Source organism: Geotrypetes seraphini, chromosome 18, assembly GCF_902459505.1.
Source record: "Geotrypetes seraphini chromosome 18, aGeoSer1.1, whole genome shotgun sequence".
NCBI classification, from domain to species: domain Eukaryota; kingdom Metazoa; phylum Chordata; class Amphibia; order Gymnophiona; family Dermophiidae; genus Geotrypetes; species Geotrypetes seraphini.
The window spans coordinates 1,555,753-1,571,408 of record NC_047101.1 but is presented as its reverse complement, the minus strand read 5'-3'; the positions used below and the strand labels follow the sequence as shown (position 1 = coordinate 1,571,408).

General features: G+C 45.1%; 1 protein-coding gene across 1 annotated transcript in view; it reads left to right on the top strand.

Annotated features, from left to right (window-relative positions):
* The window catches only part of FGFR4 (fibroblast growth factor receptor 4), a 38,653-nt gene extending 35,754 nt beyond the window's left edge, over positions 1-2,899 (top strand). The window contains exons 17-18 of the mRNA XM_033927603.1: positions 251-356; positions 1,537-2,899. Of these exons, the coding sequence (XP_033783494.1) occupies positions 251-356; positions 1,537-1,677 (247 nt within the window). The 3' untranslated portion in view covers positions 1,678-2,899. The remainder of the gene's footprint in view (positions 1-250; positions 357-1,536) is intronic.
* Positions 2,900-15,656: the final 12,757 nt, after the last annotated feature.

The window sequence follows — 15,656 nt, the reverse complement described above, 5'->3', positions numbered from 1 at the left end:
TTTCCCCACATTCAGGTGAAATAGGGAATGTATATGCAGATTTTAGTTCTGCCCAAGCCTTACCCATATCACAGTTAAGCCATGCCTCCTTGAGATCTAGATGTACTGTGGATTTCTATGTGTAGATATTGGGTTGTGCATGTGTTTGCAATATATGCATGTAAGTGTTTGTGTGTGCAAATTGCAAATAAGCTTTCTAAAATAATCGTAACCATAAATAAGGAATACCTGTGCTGTCTTTTATTCTCAGGTACCTGCTGATGAAAGAATGCTGGCATGCTGTCCCATTCCAGAGACCTACTTTCAAACAGCTTGTAGCAGCTCTAGACGAGATCCTATCCACAGTGTCTGAGGAGGTAAGTAAAGAAATTGAGGAGCAGATTTGGATTGAGCTCATGTCTGTATTCAGTTGTAGCTTGATTCCTGCCTCTACACTCTATGTTCTTGATCTCTTTCTCTCCCTCAGCCCCATAATGGCCTTTTTTGCTGTAAGGGGATCCTTGGTACAAATTTACTTTCTCTCTTTATCCTTCTGGAGCAATGATGGGAGGGATACCTGATTTTCACTCCCCCCCCCAAGGTAGTGGGTAACCATGGCAAAAAAAAAAAAAATCATGTATGAGACATATAGTAAGTTGCACTGAATGTATGTATAGATTGCTGACTGCTACCAACCATATGAGAGAGGGGGGGATTCAGCTGCTGCCCACATAGTTAAGCAGCTTCATTTAGGGTGGGGTAGCCTTTTTATTGGCCTAGCTTTATCTGCATAGCTGTAGAATTAGATGTACCACTCATGATTGACCAGGATAGTCTGGAGTAATTTTCAGTGGCATCATAGGAGTTGTGCCATCAAAAACTGATAGAAAAGGGGTTTACATGTGTGGACACTTGTTTGTGTAAACCTACAGGATAGCAAAATTATCACAGATAAGTTTACACTTGACGTGAGTACAAGTAAGTGGCAGCAAAGCGACTGTTATTTTAGAAGGATGCATGAAAGCTCCACTTAAATGCAAGGGGAGCATTCAGAATGGTGGAACCTGGGAGGGGTCCATACAGTGGTGCCATTTATATGCACACTGTTGCTGCATTTATGCCTAGGCTAATCTGGCCAGTTTTTCAATCTCCACCAAGGATAGGGTTACCAGATTTTTGGATTTCCCTGGACATGTCTGGATAGCTTTTCAAAACCCAGCACTTTGTCCGGGTTTTGAAAAGCTTCCTAGAAATTGCCCTCCTGCCCAACAAGAGCAGGCAGCGGGGAGCAGGACTGGGGGTGTAATGGGTGAAACTGGGCACGTCTAGGGGTCTGGATTTTACTAAAGTAAAATCTGGTAACTCTAAGCAGGAAGGAAGACTCACATGCAACTGATAGGGCAAGCTGTCATTTTCTTTTCTTGCCACCATGGCATATGAGTCTTTCTGCTTCCCAGAGTACAATGTGTAGTAGCTCATGGTTGTACATTTCAAGTGGCAGCAGCTGTTCATTAATACACTGTGTAATTTCTCTCTCTCTTTGCTGCCCTCTTGCAGTACCTCGACCTTGTTGTGCCCTTTGGGCAATATCCACCTGGCTGTGAGGACACCACCAGCAGCTGCTCCTCAAACGACTCTGTCTTCATCCATGAGCCACTTCCTCCTGTCTTCCCTCACCACAGCAGGATAAGAAAGTGATAGGAAATGGAAGCAATTAGAAAACAAGGCTTTTCATGGCCACGGATGCCGGTATATTAGGAACAGCTTCCAACACTGAGGTTGAAGATGATATGACCAAATAGCAAATCACATCACAACTCAATATGTTAATCTCAGAAGTCCTGGAATAGGAGGTAATAGTATTCCTGTTTCCTCTTCTCATATACCAACTTTCATCGTCACTCTTTCAATACCAGAGCCATCAGAAGCGACCCTCCAAAGAAAGGTTTTATGTCGCTGGGCTTCCTCATCGTCTCATATGTTGGTACCAACATATTGAGTCCAGTTGTGATGTGATTTGGATTAAGTAGACTCAAACTTAAACATTTTGGCCAGTTAAAGGGATGACCAAATAGCAGACGGGTCTTTTTCCTCAACCCTGTGACTTAAGCTGGACTGATTGCTCTTTGCCTACTCTCAGATGCAGGAGAAGACAGAATGTTTGAGCAGTATCTAAGTCCAACTCAGCAGGATTTAATGGTTTTCAGAGATCAAGACTTCTATGTTCTGTCATCCTGGGACCTTCTCCTGATAATACATGGAATAGCTAGGGCAGCAAGAAAGACAAGTGAATGAGTGAGAAAGTGCTTTGTCACGTTGCCACTTTCCTGTGTTGAACTGAACCCTTCTGGATGGAGCTATAGGTGCCACTAAACCCAATGTGTGTTTCCACAGCTCAGGGTCTCTGCTATGTTAATTATTCTTGGTGGTGATGATGTTCTGCAAACCTTTTGGGTTTTTACCCTATTGGAACACAAGGTCAGTATTAGTTTAGCAGGAAGAGAGTCCCCCAATACCATACTGTAGCATTACTAGACCTAGGCAGCACTGTACATCAAAACATAAAAGACACAGTCCCTGCTCAAAAGAGTTTACAATTTAGTCTTGACAGACAAACTGATAAGAAAGTGCATCAGGTGGGGGAATTACAGAGGGAATGAAGAGACAGATATTGGTGCTTTTTAATTATGTACACCACTTAGACAATATATAAGTGGTATATAAAATTTTAATAAACTTGGAAGGTGGAGAAATTACAGAGGGAATGAAGAGACAGATATTGATGCTAGAAGGTGGGCTGAAGTTTGGAATTGAAAGCATCTTCAAAGAAGTGGGCTTTGAGTCTGCAACCACATTGAATCCTAGCTGAAATTTGTGGTATAGAAAAAAAATGTATGGTAATACTAAACTATCCAACAAAGTAACACACTCCTTAGATGAGGAAATAAACCAGAGTCTAATATATCAATCTCTGTCACCGCAAGGCTCAAAAGACGTATTAAACACCCAGAACCTAGTATATGGTCTAGCAAATGGTATGGTAATACTGCCAGAGACAGAGCCCGACGTATCGAGTCAGGCAGTTTGTTCCAGGCATACAATGCAGCAAGGTAGAAGGGATGGAGTCTGGAGTTGGTTGTAGAGGAGAAGGCTACAGATAAGAGATACTTTTCTGATTAGCAGAGTGCCTAGGGGAGAGTGTGGAAAGAGATGAGAGAGGACAGATACTGAGGAGCTGCAGAGCGAATAAATTTGTAAGTCAGTAAGAGAAGTTTGAACTGTATGCAGAAGCAGATAGAGAGCCAATGAAGTGACTTTGGGAGAGGGCATAGTGTGGGCATAGCGACATTTATGGCCTATAAGGCATGCAGCAGAGTTCTGAATAGATTGAAGGGGAGAGTGATGGTTTAGCGGAAGGCCATGGTTTCAATAGTTTTCATAAGAAGGGGAGGAGGCAGACAGGATGATAGTTGGAAGGGCAGGTAGGGTTCAGCAAGGGTTTTTTGAGGAGTGGTATAACAATGGCATGTTTGAAGGTGTCAGGCACAGTTGCAGTGGAGAATGATAGGTTGAGGATAGCAGATAGAGGGGATGACAATAGGAGAGATGGTAAGTAGATGAGTAGGGATGGAATAAGAGGAATAAGTGGTGAATTTAGAGGAGGAAAGAAAATGTGCAGTTTCCTCAGTAAGTTCAGGAAAGGAAAATAAGGTGGCAAGGGATGAGGGAGGGTTAGTAGAGCAAGCTGGGGGAGGTGGTTCGGTTGAGAACTCAAGGTAAATTTTGTGAACCTTGTCATAGAAATACTCAGCCATAGTCTGGGGGAAGAGTGATGAAAGAGTTGGAGGAGGGGGAACCTTGAGTAAGGAGTTTAGTGTGGCAAAGAGGCGGTGAGGGTTGGAACTGAGAGAGTCAGTCAGGTGGGTGGAGTAATCTTGTTTGGCAAGTGAGAAAGCAGATTGGAAGGAGGTCAGGAGGAATTTGAAATTAATGAAGTCAGCTTGAGTACGGGATAATAGCCAGAGCTGTTCAGCTTAAGTAGTGGATTTTAGAGTTTAGCCAAGACTGGGGTTTGGGGCACCTTACAGAGCATGGAATAAGGGGGGAGCAAGGATATCTAGAACAGAGGAGAGAGTGGTGTTATAGGAGGTGACAGCCTCGTTTACAGACTTGTGAAGCATAGTGGTAGAGAAGAGGGATGAAACAGGGGTGGAAAGAGTACTGGGGGTTGATGGCCTGAAGATTCTTAAATATACAAGAGATTGGCCGGGGCTGGGGGGGATGGTGAATGATTGTGACAGTTATCGGATGATGGTCAGAGAGGAGAATGACTGCCTTGGAGAAATTAGTGATAGAGCAGTTGGAGAAGAAGACAAGATCAAGGCAGTGGTCATTCTGATGGGTAGGGGTGATGGAGCACAGCTGACGATCAAGTGAAGATGTTAGGGCTAGAAGCATAAGAGTCAGAGGGGCTGTTAGCGTGAATGTCAGTGAGGACATGAAGTCTGCCAATCAAGTGGAGCAGGCTTCGTCCAAGGCAAGACAAATCATGGGCTGCATACGAAGGGGTTTCGTCAGTCGTAAGGCGGAAGTCATTATGCCATTGTATAGATCCATGGTGAGGCCCCACCTGGAATACTGTGTGCAATTCTGGAGGCCGCATTATCGCAAGGATGTGCTGAGACTGGAGTCGGTGCAAAGAATGGCCACCCGGATGGTCTCGGGACTCAAGGATCTTCCATACGAAGAACGGCTTGACAAATTACAGCTATACTCGCTCGAGGAGCACAGAGAGAGGGGAGACATGATCGAGACGTTCAAGAATCTTACGGGCCGCATCGAGGCGGAGGAAGATATCTTCTTTTTCAAGGGTCCCACGACAACAAGAGGGCATCCGTCGAAAATCAGGGGCGGGAAACTACGAGGTGACACCAGGAAATTCTTTTTCACTGAAAGAGTGGTTGATCGCTGGAATAGTCTTCCACTACAGGTGATTGAGGCCAGCAGCGTGCCTGATTTTAAGGCCAAATGGGATCGGCACATGGGATCTATTCACAGGGCAAAGGTAGGGGAGGGACATTAGGGTGGGCAGACTAGATGGGCGGTGGGCCCTTATCTGCCATCTATTTCTAATTTTCTATGAATGTTGAAATCAGCAAGGTATGTTCCAGAAAGAGAGAAAGCCAGGAGTCAAAGTCAGTGAGGAATGAAGAGAGGAATTTATCAGGGGGTCAAATTTGATATCAATCTTCTAAGCGGTTTGTACATAATAAAAACAAATAGGGGAAGCATACATTGTTTACTATAATAGGTTTGGAGGGAGGTAATACAATTCCAATAGGAAAGAGAGACATCTAGGGGAAATTCAAAAAGGATGGGGGATCCCGTCTGATAACCAAAGCTAAGAGTACTGTTACATAAGATTAGCGGGTTAAAGGTTGAAAGCATCTTTCCCTTGAATTGATCAAGTATAGGTTTGTAGTTCGGGGGCCAATGAGTTCCAGATCATTGGTGCCATTACAGAAAGGTTTGTTGTGTGGGTCGGTAAATAACAACTGCACAAAGGAGCTGAGGTGCAAAGGAGAGACTGAGATGGAATAAGGGGTTGACATCTAATACTATGCTGGGACACTGAGTCAGTGTGGTTATAGTAGGTGAATCTGTGGCTAGAAGATTAAGAATATGAAATAACACCCTAGCTCCAGTTCTCTGTATAGCAACAAACTCTGACAGGAAACTGCATTTGGTCAGGGGGATATGGGAAATTTGCTTTTATAAGTACAAGGGTAAAGGTTCAACTCCTCTGGGTGCAGGCCTGCTTTATGAGCTACTCCCTCCTCTCAAGATATTCCCACCTGCAACTACAATCACATTCAACATGGATAAAGTATGTTTCTGAATGTCACACATTACTGAGCTTCCTATCCAAGTAATCTATGACACTGTAGGTTATAAACAGTATTTTAGCAGGTAAATTAATGGCCCACTTTGCTGTCCAGTCATTCCACTCTGGGAAACGCACACGTGATCCTAGGTAAATGAATGGGAGTGGGAAGGTAGTTGTGGTCTTCTCTCAGCATTTTGGGATTTCTCTTGATTTGTTATGTGTGTTTAGAGGAGAGAGATTAAAAAACAAATAGAAACATAGAAAGATGACGGCAGAAAAGGGCTATAGCCCACCAAGTCTGCCCACACTACTGGCCCACCCCAATAAGTCTAGATGCTAGTGAATCATCTTACTTAGGGATCCCACGTACATGTCCCATTTGCTCTTAAAGTCAAGCATGCCTGTGGCCTTGACCACCTGCACCGGAAGCTTATTCCAGTGATCTACCACCCTTTCCGTGAAAAAATACTTCCTGGTGTCACTACTAAATTTCCCCCCTCTGAGTTTATGCGGATGCCCTCTTGTGGTCGAGGGTCCTTTGGGGAAGAGGATGTCATCTTCCACTTCGACACGTCCTGTGATGTATTTAAATGTCTCAATCATGTCCCCCCTCTCCCTGCGTTCCTCAAGAGTGTAGAGCCGCAGTCTGCTCAGTCTCTCTTCATACGAGAGACCTTTGAACCCCAAGATCGTCCTAGTAGCCATCCGCTGAACCGACTCGACTCTAAGCACTTCTTTATGGTAATGTGGCCTCCAGAAATGCACACAGTATTCCAGATGAGGTCTCACCATGGTTTTGTACAGCGGCATTATGACTTCTGGTTTCCGACTGACGAAACTTCTATTGATACATCCCATCATTTGCCTTGCCTTGGATGTGGCCTTCTCTACCTGCTTGGCAGCCTTCATGTCCGCACTGATGACTACACCCAAATCTCGTTCTACTGAGGTTCTAGCTAATGTTACTCCATTTAAGGTGTAAGTTCTGCACGGATTTCTGCTACCGAGGTGCATGACCTTACATTTCGTAGCATTGAAGCCTAGTTGCCATGTCGAGGACCAGTTTTCCAAAGTACGAAGGTCCTGTGTCATACTATCCTGTAAAAAGCTTTCACTTACTATGTTGCACAGTTTTGCGTCGTCGGCGAATAATGTCACTTTACCCTGTAGCCCTCGTGTCATATCCCTTATGAATATATTAAAAAGGAGAGGACCCAGGACCGAGCCCTGCGGCACTCTGCTGGTCACCTCTGATGTTTCAGAGAGGGTACCGTTGACTATCACCCTCTGAAGTCTACCACTCAGCCAATCATTGACCCATGCAGTTATCGTCTCACCCAACCCCATTGATTTCATTGAAATCTGGGCCAGGGTACAATTCTGAATGTCCTTCCTGTCCTAGAGTCATGCTGGCTGTTCAAGCACATACATCAGCTGCTGTTAATGTCCAGGAAGGAAGGAATTCATTATTGCACATCAGTACTCTAGTTCAACCTCCCATGGAAAGAAGACCAAGCTTTCTTCCTCTCATACTAAACAGTTATATCCAACTACTCAATACAGAACATAGGGTGAGAGTGGAGAGGCATAGGGAATGGAAAAAGACTATCTTTCATGGAGTACACCTAACCAGTCTGGTCTTCAGGCTGTTCAATAATGAATTATGCATGCGTGCAAATGTATCTCATGCTTATTGTGGACAACCTGAAAACTAGAATGGGTTGAGAATCTTTGATATAAGAGTGAGCAATCGAAGAGATGCTGGTGGTAGGTTGGGTGCTTATGAGGCTGTGTGTAGAAGGATGCAGTGTTTGCTTATCTTTTATCTGACAACATGAATTCTTTGTTTGTACTTGCTATATGGCAGCCTACCGACACACAGAATAGCATGGTGTGTAGGCTAAGGTAATGAAGGGAGATGAAAGGAATTACAATAATTGACAGGACAAAAATTAAGCATTCACATCACATACCCAAAAGGCAGGAGAGAAGAAAGGGAGGGGGGGGGAGGATAAGGAGAGAGAAGATGGTCATGAAACCTGCCCCCTTCAAATGCAGCTGTCCCAGGTGATGAATTACAGGCTAAGTCTTTGTCCCACCCCATGGCTTATCTAGTGCTTATAGACCTGTAGATATAGACCTGACTGCCGTTCTAGGAAAAGTCAGCATAACTGATAGTATCCTATTTTTTTCCACATTAAATTTTTATTAAAGTTCAAAGAATTAATACAATATATAATTCCAACACAAAGAACAGTCCTGAAACATCCAAATCAGCTTGAATATCCTGCCAGCGCTGAACCATAGCTGGAATCTTGAGCGATGTGACCAGGCGACCTGTAAGAGAGTCCACGAACCAATCTGGCAGAGGATGGGCAAATTCCAGCTTGTAGCCCAACTGAAGAAAATCCAAGACTCTTGTTGGATGTAATGTGCATCTAGGTAGAAAAAGACTTAGAGCTGGCCCTCTAACTGGAGAGGAGCATCCCTCAGCCTGGCGCCATTTTGCCTCTTCAGCAGGGGGCGCAGAACTGGAGGAGGAAGGCAGGGAATGACTGTAGCCATTATACTGTCATTGGTAGCCCTGTGAATAAATCTGCGATATGGCACTTGGATACAGTCAGGATCGCTGTGAGCCATGAAATTAGAATGACCAGAACCCTAGGAGGGTCTGGGTTTCCTATCAAGCAGAGCCTTAGGGCAACAGTCCATTCTACAATCCATGAGGTCGCCCAGACCATAACAAAAGAATAACTGCTCCTGCAAAACAGTCCAGCCAAAGTATCCTTGGAAGTGGAATCACCAGTCCGCTGCCTGAACCAAAGCATTCTGTGGGCATAGATGGAGTACTCTGACACCTTTGCCAAACCCGCATAAGGTCATACAATGCCTCTGCCATATAAACAAAAAGTTGAGGAGAGGGAACCATGCCTCACTCTCTAGGGTGCACATTTGAGAGAAACTGGTGCATGCGACAAAAGACATTGCCTAAGCAGCTTCAATGCCTGAAGCAGCTGTATGAAAGAGTGGCCACATCCACATGGCAGTCCTACATATCCTCTAACACTACACCACCCACACTGGGGAGAGAGGTGCATTTAGCCACCTGCGCCACCAAAGAAACCACCCTGGACTGAACCAGAAGTCACTGTGCCAGAGGATATCAGCATGACATAGCTCTAGCAATTTTCAGAGCACCCGCCGGAGAGTCAAAATGCTCTGAGACCAGAACGCACATATCAGGGTGCCATGGGAAGGTAGCAGACTGCAAGCACACACCACAAAGCCAGGAGGAAGAAGTGGACAGAGCTGGCTGAGTGACCAAAATGAACACCTGCAAAGATGCAGAAATAAGGTCCAGCAAAGCCCCAGACACAAATAAGTGCAGGATCATGAGAGCATTTCCAGGCCCCAAAAACCCCAGAGGGATCCACAGATCCAGCACACAGTACCTGATCTCCCACCCTGGGAAGCGCTGTACCTACAAATAAAGGGTGAGCAAGCAAGTCATCCTCATCATGATCCCCCAAACCAGGGTCAAGACAGCACAAGCACAGTGACCGGGTGAAGTGAGGACGTGTCCAAAGGAGCAATGCCACCGAGAGACGCTATGGAGGTGGATTGGGACTGCGCGGGGGAAGAACACAAAAATTTCAAAAATCAGAAGAAAGTGTCCGACTCTTTTGGCATAGAGGCACCCTTAGGTGACTAAAATTTGTGTTTCTTAGGCTACGAAGGATCCACAGCCTGGTGGACGGAATTACCAGCTGTGACGAGCCCCGAAATTCACAAAGGCTACCCTGCTTGGCTAGCTGAGCATTTGGTAACCTGCTTCAGCAGGGGAGGGGCTAAGCTGGACACTGCAGCCCCTCCCCGGCTGTGCCACGTGACACAATAATGCTCTAAATACTGTAAATTAGCATAAATCTTGCACGAATCCACGAGGAGAGCCCAAGGATTCCATCGCAGCAAGTTTCTAGGCAAAATTTGCAGTTTTGAAGAAGCAGGGAGCTTTAGAAAAAAACAAAACCCGCAAAAAATCCAAGATGACCACCGTTAAGAAATTTGCACCATAATTGCAATATTTTTCACGGTAACCCGTCAAAAGTGCGCCGGCAACATTTGCGTGCAGGAAGTATGCACGCTGCCTTTAAGCCTTTCCGTTAGTGCTGTGAGGGGGTGTGAGACAAGTCCTCGTGCTACACTGAAAACTCCAGAACAGCGAAAACGGAAAGGAGAATGCAAACCCCCCCCCCCCCCAGTGCTAACGGAAAGCCTTCAAAGCGACGGTGCACATATGTCCTGCGTGCAAATGTTACCATGGGATTGTTGGCGCACCAAAGTCTGGCGCGCTTTTGACCGTGTACCATTTTTCACATTTCCTAAACTATATAAACAACGATTTTTAGGATTCTTCAGGAGGGGAAACACAAGAGAACATCCAGCACCCCCTCAAAACCCCACATTCCAAACCTCCCCTGATGTTTCTCACAAGCTGTCAGCCTGTGTACTCACTGTGACCTGAAATCAGCTGTGCTGCAATCTGCTTTCAGCTCTCTTACAGTAGCTGGATGAGAAATTTCACTGCCAAAATGCTGGGAATGGTTCTGGAAAGCTGATCTTTGGGCTGCCAGTCAGACTCCTATGTCTGTTTACACCTCCATCCTTGCGGACGACTAGATGTGTACTAGGATGAGCGGAGGTGTGACAATGCAGCTGGCACCCTGTGAGACCCCATCGAGCTTCCTAAGAGCACCTAACAGCATGTACTCGACCCCTGATTTACAGGAGGCGAGACCACCTAGGGACAGCCCTGGCTAACAGATACCCAGTAGGATCAGTCTGTCAGCTACAGACTGAAGTCTGTGAATTCTTGAGTAGGCAGAGCTTCAAATTTGCTCCAAACACTAAATTGCACAAAAAGAGGACAAAATTATATTGAATTAAAATAATAAAAATGGGGAGAGCAGAACCACTCCTGCAGAAGGAAAGAACTGAAGGTGAAGCTAGAGAGCCCATTGAAGTGCAACAGAAGCAGAGTGACAAATCTGAGGTGGATTCTTCAGCAGTAGCAAACGGCTATAGGGAAATAATCCTACTGTCTCTAGAATGTCTCACATATTGCACTGGAGAGGCATTATACAAGGGCGAATCAAAAATTAAAAGCAATTGTAAATTATGCAATAACCGGAACAGAGCTAGCGAAATGCAATATATGTACTCATACATTATCCGTTGAGATAGTTCATCCATGCACAGTGCAACATTCGGCCTTTTGTCATGTGACAGCCACAAGGTCAGAAACATGGACGCTCCATTGCAAGATTGCACCATCGAAGAACAATGTGTAATATGCTTTCTTTGAGCAGAGGGAATGAAACCTGTGGAAATTCACTATCAGACTTTGACTCAGTATGAACCATGAATCAATGAAAGGTTTATGAGTGGGTTGAAAGGTTTAAAGTGGAAAGAACAGGTGTAAGCGATGAAGGTCACTCATCAACATTGTGCACACAAGAAAACATTGACAGGGGTGGATGCCTTGATTAGAGAAGACCAACAGATAACGGTGTCTCAATTGGCTACAGATTTGGATATCAGCTATGGATCTGCATTTGCCATAATGCCTGATGACTTGGGATACAGGATAGTCTTTGCATGATAGGTTCCAAAACAGCTTACTGATCTGCACAAGCAACATTGTGTTGCAACCCAGTTCCTGAGATGATATGAAGAAAATCTGAGTATTTTGGAGAGAACAGTTACCGGCGACGAATGGAAGTGGTGTTCACCTGGCTTCGGGCGCAACCAAGAAACTTCTCTGCAGAATGCAGAAGTTAGTTGAACAATATAATAAATGTGTCACCTTGCATGGAGACTATGCGAAAAAGTGATATATTTTCTATTAAAGCTGTCAAATGTCCAGATAACCTCTTGTGTAATCCGCCTTTTACCATAAGGTAATGGCGGAATAAAATTCACAATGTAATGTAATTGTATTTTGCCTTTACTTTTTGATTTACCTTTGTAATATTCTTGGTCTTATTTACCATCCCTTTCCTAATAAATTCCTAGTACCTGTCTGTTTTTCTGGCTGCCACTGCACAGATGATTTCAGCATATTGTCTCCAATGACACCTAGATCTTTTTCTTGGGTGCTGATTCCTAAGGTGGACCCTAACATCAGGTAACTATGATTTTGATTATTTTTCTCAATGTGCTTCACTTTGCTTTGTCCACATTAAATTTCATCTGCCATTTGGATGCCCAGTCTTCCAATTTCTTAAGGTCTTCTTGCACTTTTTCATAGTCTGTATGTGTTTTAAGAACTTTGAATAGTTTTGTCATCTGTAAATTTAATTACGTCACTTATTGTTGCAATTTCCAGATCATTTATAAATATGTTGCATAGTACTGGAATCAGTTCAGATCCCTATGGCACTCCACTATTCACCCTCCTCCATTCATAAAAATGGCTATTTAACCTACCCTCTTTTCTGTCCAATAACAAATTCCTATTCCACAACAGAATATGAGGGAGGTTGATAGTAGTAGGGAAGGATATTAAGTTTTGGGTGACAGTGATGAAGAGGAAGCAGGTCATTATTAAAGTGACAGCATGGGGGGGGGTAATATTGATAGGGAAAATGTTAAGGGTTTAATTGATAGTGGTGAAAGAGGCAGGTCATTAAGGTGATAGTGATTGGAAAGGATATTCAGTTTTTGGTGAAAGTGATGAAGAGGAATCAGGTAATTATTAAAGTGACAATGGTAGGGGTGATAGAGGAGGATGCTGAGGGTTTAAGTGACAGTGGTAGGAGTGGAAGGTCATTATTAAAAAGACAATAGGGTGATAATGATTGGGGAGGATATTACATTTTGGGTGACGTTGGGGGAAGCAAGTCATAATTATTAAAGTTATAGGGATTGGGCTCGTAGTGGTAAGGGAGCATGATGAAGGTTTGAGGGAGGAGGAGGCGGGTCTTTATTAAAGTGATAGTAGTGGGCTGGTAGTGATAGGGGAACATGATAAAGGTTTGAGGTAGGGGGAGGCGGGTCTTTATTAAAGTGATAGTGGTTGGGCTGGTAGTGATAGGGGAGCCTGATGAAGGTTTGAGGTAGGGGGAGGCAGGTCTTTATTAAAGTGATAGTGGTTGGGCTGCTAGTGATAGGGGAGCATGATGAAGGTTTGAGAGAGGGTAGGGGGGAGGCAGGTCTTTATTAAAGTGATAGTGGTTGGGCTGGTACTGATAGGGGAGTCTGATGAAGGTTTGAGGGAGGGTAGGGGGAGGCAGGTCTTTATTAAAGTGATAGTGGTTGGGCTGGTAGTGATAGGGGAGCATGATGAAGGTTTGAGGTAGGGGAAGGCAAGTCTTTATTAAAGTCATAATGGAGCATGATGAGGGTAGGGGGAGGCATGTCTTTTGGCTAAGATCAAGTGTAGTGTAGTATTGTGGTTGGGCTGGTAGTGAAAGGGAAGCTTGATGAAGGTTTGAGGGAGGGGGAGGCAGGTCTTTATTAAAGTGATAGTGGTTGGGCTGGTAGTGATAGGGGAGCATAATGAAGGTTTGAGGTAGGGGAAGGCAAGTCTTTATTAAAGTGATAGTGGTTGGGCTGGTAGTGATAGGGGAGCTTGATGAAGGTTTGAGAGAGGGTAGGGGGAGGCAAGTCTTTATTAAAGTGATAATGGAGCATGATGAAGGTTTGAGAGAGGGCAGGGGGAGGCATGTCTTTATTAAAGTGATACTGGTTGGGCTGGTAGTGATAGGGGAGCATGATGAAGGTTTGAGGTAGGGAAAGGCAAGTCTTTATTAAAGTGATAATGGAGCATGATGAGGGTAGGGGGAGACATGTCTTTTGGCTAAGATCAAGTGTGGTGTAGTATTGTGGTTGGGCTGGTAGTGATAGGGGAGCATGATGAAGGTTTGAGAGAGGGTAGGGGGAGGCAGGTCTTTATTAAAGTGATAGTGGTTGGGCTGGTAGTTATAGGGAGCATGATGAAGGTTTTAGAGAGGGTAGGGGGAGGCAGGTCTTTATTAAAGTGATGGTGGTTGGGCTGGTACTGATAGGGGAGCTTGATGAAGGTTTGAGGGGGTGAGGTGGGTCTTTATTAAAGTGATAGTGGTTGGGCTGGTAGTGATAGGGGAGCCTGATGAAGGTTTGAGGGAGGGTAGGGGGAGGCAGGTCTTTATTAAAGTGATAGTGGTTGGGCTGGTACTGATAGGGGAGCATGATGAAGGTTTGAGGTAGGGGAAGGCAAGTCTTTATTAAAGTGATAATGGAGCATGATGAAGGTTTGAGAGAGGGTAGGGGGAGGCAGGTCTTTTGGCTAAGATCAAGTGTAGTGTAGTATTGTGGTTGGGCTGGTAGTGATAGGGGAGCTTGATGAAGGTTTGAGGGAGGGTAGGGGGAGGCAGGTCTTTATTAAAGTGATAGTGGTTGGGCTGCTAGTGATAGGGGAGCATGATGAAGGTTTGAGAGAGGGTAGGGGGGAGGCAGGTCTTTATTAAAGTGATAGTGGTTGGGCTGGTACTGATAGGGGAGTCTGATGAAGGTTTGAGGGAGGGTAGGGGGAGGCAGGTCTTTATTAAAGTGATAGTGGTTGGGCTGGTACTGATAGGGGAGCATGATGAAGGTTTGAGGTAGGGGAAGGCAAGTCTTTATTAAAGTGATAATGGAGCATGATGAAGGTTTGAGAGAGGGTAGGGGGAGGCAGGTCTTTTGGCTAAGATCAAGTGTAGTGTAGTATTGTGGTTGGGCTGATAGTGATAGGGGAGCTTGATGAAGGTTTGAGGGAGGGTAGGGGAGGCAGGTCTTTATTAAAGTGATAGTGGTTGGGCTTGTAGTGATAGGGGAGTATGATGAAGGTTTGAGAGAGGGAAGGGGGAGGCAGGTCTTTATTAAAGTGATAGTGGTTGGGCTGGTAGTTATAGGGAGCATGATGAAGGTTTTAGAGAGGGTAGGGGGAGGCAGGTCTTTATTAAAGTGATGGTGGTTGGGCTGGTACTGATAGGGGAGCTTGATGAAGGTTTGAGGGGGGTGAGGCGGGTCTTTATTAAAGTGATAGTGGTTGGGCTGGTAGTGATAGGGGAGCGTGATGAAGGTTTGAGGGAGGGTAGGGGGAGGCAGGTCTTTATTAAAGTGATAGTGGTTGGGCTGGTAGTGATAGGGGAGCCTGATGAAGGTTTGAGGGAGGGTAGGGGGAGGCAGGTCTTTATTAAAGTGATGGTGGTTGGGCTGGTACTGATAGGGGAGTCTGATGAAGGTTTGAGGGAGGGTAGGGGGAGGCAGGTCTTTATTAAAGTGATGGTGGTTGGGCTGGTAGTGATAGGGGAGCATGATGAAGGTTTGAGGGAGGGTAGGGGGAGGCAGGTCTTTATTAAAGTGATAGTGGTTGGGCTGGTAGTTATAGGGAGCATGATGAAGGTTTTAGAGAGGGTAGGGGAGGCAGGTCTTTATTAAAGTGATGGTGGTTGGGCTGGTACTGATAGGGGAGTCTGATGAAGGTTTGAGGGAGGGTAGGGGAAGGCAGGTCTTTATTAAAGTGATAGTGGTTGGGCTGGTAGTGATAGGGGAGCATGATGAAGGTTTGAGGTAGGGGAAGACAAGTCTTTATTAAAGTGATAATGGAGCATGATGAAGGTTTGAGAGAGGGTAGGGGGAGGCAGGTCTTTTGGCTCAGATCAAGTGTATTGTGGTTGGGCTGGTAGTGATAGGGGAGCTTGATGAAGGTTTGAGGGAGGGGGAGGCAGGTCTCTATAAATGTGATGGTAGTATGTGTGTGGCTGGT